The following is a 12259-nucleotide window of genomic DNA, read 5'->3' as shown; positions in this document are numbered from 1 at the left end:
CAATTAGCATCATTAGGGCCTGCAGCATCATTTTGTATTAACAGGCACTTTTATTTTGGACGTAGGAGCAATCCAAGGTTGCTATCTTCATTCTGTAGCTGATTATTTAATATATTCTGAATGGAGAGTTTTGTGAGTCTCTTTATTTTTGTTTCTAAAGGGTTTGGTTGTTTTTTTTCCTTTTCTTCCTGAAGGAGTAAAATTATTTTTTAAAACGAAAGCCTCTCTCAGATCCTTATCCCCGAATGACCGATCAGCCTTAACAAGCAACCAGACTTGGAGAGCTGAATAACTTAGCAACAATGTAAAAACAGCCATCTGGGAAAATCTTGTCAATTCTTCAGAACCAATGCAGGAATATTCTAGGCACACATATGAGAGAGGTTAAGGTGGCTTGGCTGATATTCCACATTTTGACATAGAGCTTGATGGCTGGTGTGAAGACTGAGTGTACCAGTTTTAGCTGTCACAGGGATACATCAAACAAGAGAATTTGTGAAAATTTAAATTGTGGTAGAGAAAAAAACCCCCTACCATTTCCCCTTTACCACATTTCTTTTTCTAGAACAAGCTTTCAGTTATACTAAAAGAAATTTTTTAAAAAAATTGAGATTCCAGCCTAGAAAGGGAATGAGACAGCAAAGCAAGGCAGGGAGTGGCAATAACTTTTAAAGCTCATTTGAAACGTTGCAGATGAATCCTGGGCAGTACTCACATCCTGGTTGGACATCTCCCAGTAGGGCCTCTCTCCATAGGACATCACCTCCCACATGACAATCCCGTAGCTCCAGGCGTCGCTGGCGGAGGAGAACTTGCGGTAAGCGATGGCTTCGGGAGCCGTCCACCTGATGGGGATCTTCCCTCCCTGGAAACGGGTTAAAAACCCAGCAAGATGGTTAGGACACAGAATAACACATGCTTTAAAAGAAAAGGAAAAAAAAAACAACTGGATTCTGAAATTCTGCGCTCTGACTTCCATCAATTTGCCTTGTCAGTTTGCTGCAAGTGGAAAGGAAGAAATACGCTGTTTTTATGGAATTTGAAAAAAAATTGATTTCATGTGTAGTCTAATTCACCAATACCTGCACTCTGTGAAAACAAACCAGTTCAAAGAACAGAAAGAATTAGAGATGATTAATGTTTGTTCAGTCATATAAATAATGAGAACACGCATTTTGATTAAAAAATCCCAAGACTTAAATTCCTAGTTCATTGACATTTAAGGTTTTTCCTAAATGAAACAGAAACATCTATTGCAAAATGGAACACTGAAAGCTCTTAATAAAATTGCACAATCAGGAAAGAAACTATAAGTGTTCTATACACTTGCTTTACATTTGATGATATCTTTTAATCTTTGTTGTGCCCATTTAATATCCAGGTAGAAAACAAACCAAGTGTGCTTCTAAATAGGCACTGGGATATTCGACAGTGTCATTCTGCAGCCTACAACTTAAAATCCAAGTTCTCCCACAAATAAAATAAAGAAATTAATCAACAAACCTAACTTGCTGTTTACAAGACCACAGGATACAGAATTTTTTTGTTTTACATCAGTACTTTATACCACTGAATCCCTTCTCTCATAAATAGTTTATGTGTGAAAACTGCTTTTCCATCTCAGAAAAAAAAAATAGAATTCCTCTCCATTTATAATCATTCCCATTGAGCTCTTTGGAGAGAGAGAAGCAGTATAGTGAAGGTGCCACTAGATGGTAGGAGGAGGCAGTCAGTAAAGCTCAGCTCACTCAGCAGTAGTTGCTTTCAACAAGCAGTAATAGATTCTACTCAGTGTTATAATTGTATTTCTGACTGAAACAAAAGAGGAAATGAACTAGAACATCCATTTGGCAATGAAGAGAGGCCACAGTTAAAAACAAGAATGTAAATCTCTGTTAATTTGCTTTGAGCGTATAAAAAATTGTCTGAGAGTTGTGTTGGGCTGATTGAGAAGCTGTTTGTTCTACCACTAAATTGTTCAAAATCCAGGCTCTGTGTCTGTGGGGATGTGCCACTCAGCCAGGCTCTCCTTGCTGATGGAAAATGCATGGTTAACATTTGTGTTGTGTGACAGTGGCCAAGATGTCCTTTGGACATTTTTACATTTTTTGCAGCTGCTTTTTCAAAGCCTTTGCTTCCTCACATGTGGCAAATCACTTACTATTTTTTGTATTTTTGCCCAAGTACCTCCACTATCTGCCTTTTATTTATCCATTATCCTGTCAGATCACCTATCTGGCACAACAGAGATGCAAAAGACTTTGTGCCTCACCTGCTGCCACCTGCCCTCACCAGCACTGTGTGTGCTGCTCTTGGTCCCTCCTGGTACAGCTGGTACCCAGTTCCACTTAAGAAGCAATTAAAAATGCTTTTTGGGTATGTGAATGAAGAAACAGGGACAAAAGAGAGTTGTTCTTGTCTCTTCCCTAGGAAATATTTATTTATACCTTCTAAAGAAACTGAGTAAGAGCACTTGGTGTTTGATCTCAGTCTGGTTTCAGTGATCTTTTCATAGAATATGCAAGGCCAGGCTCCCTGAGGTAGTGGAAAAATCAGCTATTCAATGCCACAAATGTGCACCTTACACTGGGATGTTCAACCAAAAGGATGCATGTGAGAAAGGAGCGTTTTAGGCTATAACTGTAAAAGATACTTCTAAAATATCTCTTCACATCATAGAGTTATGGGCCTTGTCCCTTCTACTGGATCAGGTTCTGTTCTTTATTTCTAAACATTTTATCACCAAACTTATGTAATTCCATCCTCAGACAGATTCCTGTTTTGGAGAGTTTTATTAATAATTTATTATTTTTTGAATCTTAATGGAATTCTTATGCTAATGATTAAATATCTAGTTGTAGGTAAAACAGAAAATTATACACGTGAATCAAACACATTTGGATACTTAGAGATTTTACTTTTAATGTATATATTAACATAGTATGGATAACATAACAGGAAAACTATCTTTACACTGTATCCTTTTCCTAAATCTGATTTCGTATTCCCAAATTATACTCAAAAGAGAGGGCACAGCTTGAGCAGTGTTTGCAGATAGATTTGTAACTCCTGGCTAAATAAAAATGAGTTTTAAAGAATCTGATCAGACTCTATAACTACTTTCATGACACAGCTTCACTCACTGATCCCTTTTGGACTGAAACAGTAGCAGCTCATTGAGTGTGAAAATGAGAATGAAGAACAGAGTCTTAACAAAATTCAAGGCAGTTCATGGTCAAGGGCATAAGATGTGTTCAGAGTTGTAATGTAAAAACACTTTTGTGCTGGCTCTAAAAACCTCTACAGTTTTTACAGTGGATTCATCTCATGTATAAAGTTGCTATATTAATGAAAATTTGAATTTCAATACTTAATTATGGTTGCAGAATATATTTTTATGCAAAAAAAATTGTTTTATTTATTTGAAAGCCTTTCAAAAGCTGGAGATTGCAATATAAGTACTTCAAGGAACATGTATGACTATAACAGTAGTAATAGCTGCTCATGCATAATAAAAGAACACATAAAGTTCAGAGTGTCTGAAAATATATTTCCCGTTTCTGATTAGAGCAATAAACAGTGTTACTGATATTGGAGATGCCTTTTTATATTTTAATCTAACTGGGGAAATAATAAATGTAATACTTACTGTTTACACAACGCCTCACCTTCAAATTAAGATAATTTATAAATCATCTACATTTTGCTGCCATAGCAATGAGATCTCTCAGAGCTGCCAGCATTAGAAAGCCCTTTTTGCTTTTAGATTATTCTCTCTTTTTTTGGGGGGCGGTTGGGGAGGAGGAGCAGAATGGGTGTTAGGGAACAAATTGTTTTTCTGCTTCACCTCATACATTAATAATGATATCAGAGATAACCTAATTTTATTTTCACACAGTGAAGTAACACTAACTCCACTGTTCAAATAATTAGAATGCAGCCTTTATTTCCCTGTATGCTGCCAGCTGAACAGTGCCTATCTCCTGATTTTTTTTTGTGATTGTAATTTAATAAGCAATTTTACCACGCAGCATAAGAGTCCCCTTGGAATTAAAATATTAGATTCACATTGCTTAGCTTGTAGAACTGTTCAGAGATGAGCCCTTGAAATGAAATTTGCCCCCTCAGCCACACCTACACACACGCTGGCTTTCCCTGCAGAACTGGCAGCAGCACAGTTTGCCACACATTTCAAGGCAGGACTGGAGCTCTGTGGTGCAGAACACCTCATTCTTTACCTCAGGCCATGCATGAAAGAGAGAGAATCTTCACAAAGTGCCATCACTGAGCTCAGACCACAAAAAGTGCTTATGATGTCCACAGCTGTGTTTTTGCTTTCTCCAGTTTGATTTGTTTTTTCTACTCTGCATGTTAGACATCTCTTTCAAACCAGGAGGCATCAACAGCTCCTTTAATTAAAAATCTAACCATATTTCCAAACTCCAGCAGAACAATGTAGCTGGCAGCTACAGCCCATGATTCTACCAAAAAAAGGTCGGGATGCACCAGCAAGCTCAAGAAACAAAGCAGGAAGCCTTTTAGATGGCCAGAACTTCTGCCATGCCCTGGCAGCTAATTAAAGTGAGGAGTGGTGGCACTGAGAGCCTGAGGTACAAAACTGGAGGTGTGTGTGAGCTCCTACTGCCTGTGCACAGACAGCAGCAAAGCCAGCGAGTGCATCAGGCTCAGCGTGCCCCAGAGGTGTGAGAAACGCCTGTGTCTGTGGAAAAGCCTGGTCTGGAATGACAGACACTTCACTTTCCTGGAATGACAGACACTTCAGAGGGACTGTCACAGCACTGGCTGCAGTTCTCCTAAATGTGAGGTGCAAAGCCATCAGATCCAGATGCACAGCTATCTAGAGCTGCCTAATTCTGGCAGAAAGGTGCTGAACTGTGTGCACCATTAGTGTGATCTGGCACAGGAATTCCCGTGCATCTGTCACTTACTGCTCCTTCATGTGCCGTGTCACTGAATTGTGCAATCACTTTCCAAGACAAAAGTAGAGTACCTGTCTTTTCCTTTACCCCAATGACAGAAACAGGGAAAAAAACAAAACTTCAGAGTGAAGAGAGACACAAGTAATGAAAGAGATTAGTTTTAAATATTGGACATAATTCATCATTCTGTACAAAAACCTTCTGCCACTTTACTAGAGTGATGCTTTTATTTGATGTTCAAATTCTTCATGAGCAATGTTACAAGTACTCAGAATTTAACATCCTCAAATCATAATTTAGAACTATTCAGTATTATCAACAGTTTTCTGTTGTGCCTATTGAAAAGTGTCTATTGAAATATCAGAGAAACTACATGGCAAGATAACAAAACTGCTCTGCAAAAGCATTTCAGAATTTGTGCTCATTATGCTCAATTCCAGTTAGTTCTACCAGTCTTATTTCCCTCAGAACTGAAATGAATAAACTCCCCAATTTTCAAAAAGACTGAATTTGCTTTTAATCTCTGCAAAATATTAATTTTCTTTTAAATGTCCTGATTAACAATGCTGAAGTTAAATATGTGGAACTTGATTTTCCCCCCTAAGTTAGCTATTCAAATTTTCAGAACAAGTTATTTATGGCTTTGAGAATATGTTAATTTTAGTGGTTGTTAACCCCTACACTGCACATCTATTTGTGTCTTCCAAAAGAGGGAAAGCTCTTGAAGGATGGAAGGAATCAGCACTGAAGACATTGACAGGATTAAAGCTGACAAGATAGAATGCCTGTCCACAGATCATCAGAAACATCAGAGGAGTATCAGGGTGCTTCTCCACACCATCCTGTCATTTTGTCTTCCTAAAGGCTATGAGATGGATGGATGGATGGATGGATGGATGGATGGATGGATGGATGGATGGATGGATGGATGGATGGAGTAGTGCTGCACATATATGCAAACCTCCAGCAAGGCAAACACATCCTACCTTGTCACCTCTTAGCTCAAAATTCAAAGAATTAAAATATTAGATGACTTTGCTGAAATTCAAAGAATTATGAAATCAAAAACACTCTCTAATACAGTGGAGATTCTCATTAGGGGTGGCAGCAGCATTCATTTCCTTTGAAACAAAGCCCTTCAGCAGCCCCTTGCCTGCTCTGAGGCACTGATCCTGCCTTGGGCTGAGAGATAGTAAGAAGGCTGATAAAAATGCATAGTTCTGACCCCTAAAATCCACATCAGTGAAATGGCAGTGATTATTTTTGACCATTTACATCTATCCTGCCTTTATATTTTCTTGACAGGGCAATTTAAGGAACTGCATACAGTGACAAAAAACTCCCAAATACAAGTGGTTGATACCATTGCCTCGTGTTTGTGCAACTAACTGGATTATACATATTTTCTTTCTAGACAGGATGCCTTTATCTACAAGGTGCTCATTGAAAACAGATTGATTTTTTTGCCAGAAATATTAGTTTAAAAATATTTGTTGCATTTTTAAATGAATTCCAGGCCAGGCAGGTTAGTGAGGACTGGTGGTGTCCTTAGAGCCCTGGTGAGAACCAGTCAAGTGTACAATGACAGATAAACACAATTGTTTTGTACAACTTTTTTGAGACTGGTCTTTTGATGGGACTGGAGGGGCCAAGGAGTCTCATGCTGTTTTAGAGAAAGGGACTTTACATTTCTTTAGGATTAAGAATGTATTTTACACTATTGTGTGCTTGGCTCTCAATGACAGAGAAACCCTTTCCTCTTCTGAAATTAAATACTGGGAGCATGCATCTCTACCAAATCCAGTTTAGAAACTACAGCACTATTTGACAGTAATGATAGGGAAAAAAAATGTCATTTTTCCTTGAAACTAATATTTCTGGCAAAGATCTCTCTCATTTCAAAAGCATCAATTTCAAGCTATCTGCCAGCTGTGTCAGCACAGCTCACATTACAGCCATAACCAATTTCTTGAGAGTTACTCCTCCAGAGTCCTTCAATCTGCACATCCAGCCTGTCCACTTTGCTTACACAAGGAGTCCTACCAAAGGTGAAAAGGATTTTTTTTGTTCTGAGATGCTTATTTGAAGGATGCCTTACGTTGCACAACTCTGCAAAAAAGGAATTTGTTATGTGGTCCATTCTTCCAGCAGAACTGAGTTACCAAACACATCTATTTCTCTAAACTCAAGTAATTTCACTTGAAAACAAAACAAAAAAAGAACTTACCAGGCACTATCTTTTCTTAAAAGCATCAAGGAAGGCCCACCTCTGAAATTATGCCCCTGCCTTGCCCAGGGATTCATGAAGAATTTATTACTGGATCAAAAATAAACTGTTACCATGCCCTGCTTGAACACTGGATGTTATTATCCATCATTAATGATTTCACAGCCAGTGATTCCCACACTCATATCTAGCTGATATGCACAGCAAACACTTGCCATTTTCAGGAATCAAGTGGCCTCTCTCTGTGCTGCCATAATGCCCAGATCATTCATTCCTCTGCCCAGTCCCTGAAACCTGCCATAATTCCTTCTATACCACACAATTTGAAGCTATTAAAAACTCAGAAGCATCTGGAAACTTGGAAAGTGAGAACAAACTGAAATGGATCAAAATGTAAAACTAACACTGTATGGGCTATAGTACTGTCTCCAGTAAGCATTGTCATGTTCTGTTCTTTGGGATGCTGTTCTGGAGAGAATTTAGGAACCTAGATACTGAATTAACATACAGCTTGCTCTGGGGTACATGAGATTTTATTTACCTAGGGCTTCTTCAAAATTTATTCCAGGAACAAGTTGGTAACACCACAAAAATTTTCTTCTGAGAGTTCCAGTGCCACACATAGATCAGAATTCTTGTGAGGCTGAGCTACTCTGCAAGTATCACTGCTTTCAAGAAGTGCAGAGGAGAATTAATATCTTAGTAACTAATGGATTACATTTTCTGCTCACATTTTTGTGAAGTCACTTCTCATTTTATCCTGAAGGAGTTTGCTGGTTATTTAAGTTTGAGTCAATTCATGGATAATAGCTGGTCAAAAGATGGGAAACAAACAGAAAGAAAAGGTCAATTTTTAGAGTGGCATCCCCCAGAGATCAATGCTCATGTCCTGCTGGCAGTGCATGTAGAATCTATAATACAGGCTGAACTGGAAACATAAAATTGTACTAGAAATCCAAAGGTATTCATGGTAGTAAAGATGATGAGGATTTATGATTAAAATTTATGACTAAAATTTATGATGAGGATTTATGAATGAAGATTTATGACTAAAATTTGCCAAAGGCCCTTATGATACTGAATTGCAAACTGATAAAACATCACAAAATTCAGTGTTATAGTGATGCACACAGAATAAAATGATCCTAACTTTGAATAACAAATAACACAACTGTACTAAGTTGTCACAAGATAGATCTTGTAGTTTTAGCACAGAGTTGGCTCTGTAACAGTATCAACCCCCATTCAAAAGCAGAGTAAAGGGAAAAATGGAATGAAATTGTAAAAATAATCAGGAAAAGGAGGAAGCACAACATTGTTGAAACCTAGGATATTCTTGCATATTGCTAACTGATCACAGTCTTGATCCCTCATTCCAAAAGGAATGGGAAAGACATCTTAGGCCAGATCCCATCACATCAACATGGTCTCTAGTGTCCCTTTTGGCACTGTCACCTGCTCAATAGATGTCACTTTAGGAAATGCAGGTCTCCCACTCTCTTTTGTCTGCCTTGTGTCAGTTCTCTGCAGAGATCTCAGGGACCACTGGGCCTCTACAAATATGCAGCTGATGCCTTGCTTATTTCCCATGTGTTTAATGAAAACCAGTACCAAGCAAAGCAGAGAGATCCCAGCATTTGTCCTATGGAAGAGCTCAAGATGCTGCAGTACTTCTGGGCCAGGCAGCAGCTCAGTGGCCCATCAGATTGCACAACTTCAGGCACAACACAATTTGCCCAGCTAGCAAATATTTGGGCTACTGGGGAGATAGGTTTAGGGATGTGGAAAGCTTATGAGTAATTTGATATTGCATGAGGCCACAGGAGCATGGGAGGGATCTAAACTTTACCAGGGAAATAGAAGAGCCCAGCAAGAAGCTGGATTTGTTGTGAAGGTGCCTGGGGAGATTCTCAGACCAGAAGCTGTGCTATAGAGGTTGCAGAAGGCAGCCTGAGAACCAGGGTAACTGTGGCATGGAAATGCAGCTGATGTCTGTAACGGAGCACCAGGATACAGGGCTTCATTAAAATTAATAAATGAAATATTTTTTCCCTCTCCACTGACCCTGGAAGATCCTGACTCTGGAATCCCCCACAGATTCACAGAAGGGACAGCAGAAAGTGAAACACAGTGTTATCAGACTGTAACTGTACAAACATGGATGAAGTGTATCACCAAAAAATGCCAAAGAAATGAACATACAAGAGTAGTTTTTAGTCCAAGCAAGGGCTGCTTCACAGCAAAGCTTCTCTGATGTTTCTATCTGGTGTAGTGACACAGTGGCAGTGTCCATAGATCACTGCAGTGTGGCAGTATGCAAATTGTTGAATAACAGGATAACCATCTGTTGGATGATGGATAGTTTGGCACAGAATGTGGTCAAGCCTTCCTGCAGATACCCACATTCACCCAGATCTCTGCCAGCTGCCCGAGTCAAGGGCACTGAACATCAAGCTGGTTCCTATGTCACACTCATCTGCAACTCACCAGAGCAAAGCCCTGACTGATGAGTCTGATGGCAGCTCCAGTCACACCACTGGCAAGGCCAGTTTCAGGTACTGGTGTTTATTCTGGTCTGATGTTGGCTTACAGACACTGAGGATCTGCTTCTGGCCTTTACAACAGTGACACTCCTTAGTACTGAGCTTCCTAGACTTTTGTACTTTTTCCTGTATCTTGACATACTTTAATTTAGGCTGTTTGTGAATTGTGGCACTGAATACCTTTTGTTCTGTAAGTCAGTTGAATTTACACCTTGTAATCCCCAGATGGCATAACACTTTGGGTTTTTCTGATTAACATCTGACTGATGATAATATAATGGCAATAACATATTAACATAATTTATCATTCCTGTGCCTTGCTCAGGGGATATTTTACTTTATCATATAATATATTAGTTGTCACTTCTATGACATATTACAGAAAGACATCATGAGAAGGAAACATTTTGATGAAGTAGCATTTGGATATCAAGGCCAGGTTGGATGGGGCTTGGAACAACATGGGATAGTGGAAGGTGTCCCTGCTCGTGGCAGGGGAGAACAAGGAAGGTTTTTAAAAAATTATTATTTTAAATTTAGACATGTCAGTTTAGCAGAGGTAAGCTGTCAAATGACAAAGCTGCTTAAAGCCCAAATTTGCTGAGAGAGAGCCATTTTAATAATTTTCAGCATTAAGACACAGGTGCATTGCAGTTATGCTTACATGGAAACTTGCATAATATATGGGTGCAACTCCTGCAGGAAGCATCTTTTTGTGCTAAAATATCATATGCACTGTCAGTTTCTTCTTTTTCAATCATCTGAGTTACATTTATATACTGAAAAATGAACATCTGCATATATGAATATACAGACAGGAAGTGGATTTCCAAATCTCTGGTGGACAAACGAAGAAATGCATTGCATTAGGCAGCTCAAGCACAGCTGTGCCTTCAGCATCTGAACTCTTCCAGGTAATAGCACTGGGGAAGGCAGAGTAAATCAAAAACATTCAGCAGAACTTAATGACATTTTAAGAAAATGCATTTTCAACTCAGTCTCTGGATAGTTAACAACCTGCTCTTTTGCTCCCACTTGATTTCTGGATTATGACCCTGTATACTTAAGGAAATTAAAGCCAAATGGTTTTGATATCAAAAAAGTTATGGAATACTAATGCATGGTTTTGATTTCTTGTTTTAAAGGTCTTTTGTGTAAAGTGCTGAAGTTCAACTTTATCTTCTAAATCCGCATCACTTGGAAAGAAACCAACCCAGAATGCTAATCAACACAATACTTATTTTGACACTCACAGCAAAGTAGGGTGTATTTTACCACAAAGGCATTCCTCAGTTGCTTGTTTTTGGTGTAACTGGGAATTCCTGCAGCAGCCTGGTAATCATTCTCAGGAATTCCCAACAACCAGTGAAAATCCAGTGAAAGAACTGAAGGAAGAGCTTGAGTCTTTCAGAGCATAGGGATCAAACTTTCCCCCAGTAAAGCAGCTGCATCAGGATCAAAAACCTTCAGGTAAACTCAGTGTCCAGTGATTTAACACCACCAAAAACAATGCTGAAAAGAAGCCACCATCCCTTATCAGCAACTTCCAGAACACAACTTGATTTATTCAAGGTACCAGAGAGCTGACTAATTACAGCCTTAAGAATGTGTTCTGGGAAACTGATACAGATCAGTCCTCTCTCCTGAAACTTCCACACCTTCTGGAATACTCTCTGAGACCCTCCCCATGACTACAGCATCAGTATCTCTAGGGCATGTATTCTTCTAACCAAGGAAAGGTAGAGTAGGCTGCACATTTGGCATAACTCAGTCTAATTTAAAAAAAAAAAACAAACCATCAAAGTAATGCCCTCCACCCCCAATCACAAAAGAATTAATGAAAGCAATGAACAATTTTTCGTATATTGCTTTTTGCAATGTACACTGTGTTTCCATGGACTAATGCCATGGCATTTTATTGCACATTTGATCTTTTTTAGTGCTTCAAAATCTTTCAGTTGTATAAGATTTTCAGCAGTGGAATACAGACAATTGCTGCTTCATTAAAAATGTATAGCAAAAATAAGCATGAGTACACTTAAATAATTTTGTTTATTTTGGCATCTGAGGGTTGTTGAAAAGCTCAGTGTTGAAACTGTGTTCTTTAGATTCATGATAATCACAGCAAATGCACCATACAAAAACCTCTAGCCGGATAAACAATCTTGTTTTTCTATTCTTGTTCAATTGTCTTCACAATTCCCTAAAAGCCTATAAAGGCTTTTTTGGAGGTACACTGACCAATAATGATTTTTCCAAGCACTGCAACCAAATCTGCAGAGTTGTTTTTCACGCTTCATATTTTATATGTATTTCCAAAAACAAGAGGTGATTTTGCTGAAATGATTGAACATGAAAATGGTGCAGTAACACTGCTCAGCCATTCTGCTCCTCAGCATCTTTTACAGCTCCCAGTTAACTACTCTCATGGCAGCCCACTGATGAAGCTGCTGTCTCCATTTCACAGTGGGAAAAACAGAGACAGAAGTTGAGAACCATCAAATATTCTGAATACCTGCAACTCCCAATATGGCAATATGGCAATAACT

At 38.8% G+C, this 12259-nt stretch overlaps 1 protein-coding gene across 2 annotated transcripts in view; it reads right to left on the bottom strand.

Moving 5' to 3' along the window:
* Positions 1-12259, bottom strand: part of LOC130257195 (ephrin type-A receptor 6) — a 271650-nt gene that overhangs the window by 10362 nt on the left and 249029 nt on the right. For both annotated transcript variants that reach the window (XM_056499489.1, XM_056499481.1), the window contains one exon: positions 716-865. In XM_056499489.1, the coding sequence (XP_056355464.1) occupies positions 716-865 (150 nt within the window). The remainder of the gene's footprint in view (positions 1-715; positions 866-12259) is intronic.

This window comes from Oenanthe melanoleuca, chromosome 1, assembly GCF_029582105.1.
Source record: "Oenanthe melanoleuca isolate GR-GAL-2019-014 chromosome 1, OMel1.0, whole genome shotgun sequence".
Taxonomy (NCBI): domain Eukaryota; kingdom Metazoa; phylum Chordata; class Aves; order Passeriformes; family Muscicapidae; genus Oenanthe; species Oenanthe melanoleuca.
The sequence above is the reverse complement of the archived record's forward strand: the minus strand, read 5'-3'. Positions and strand labels throughout refer to the sequence as shown.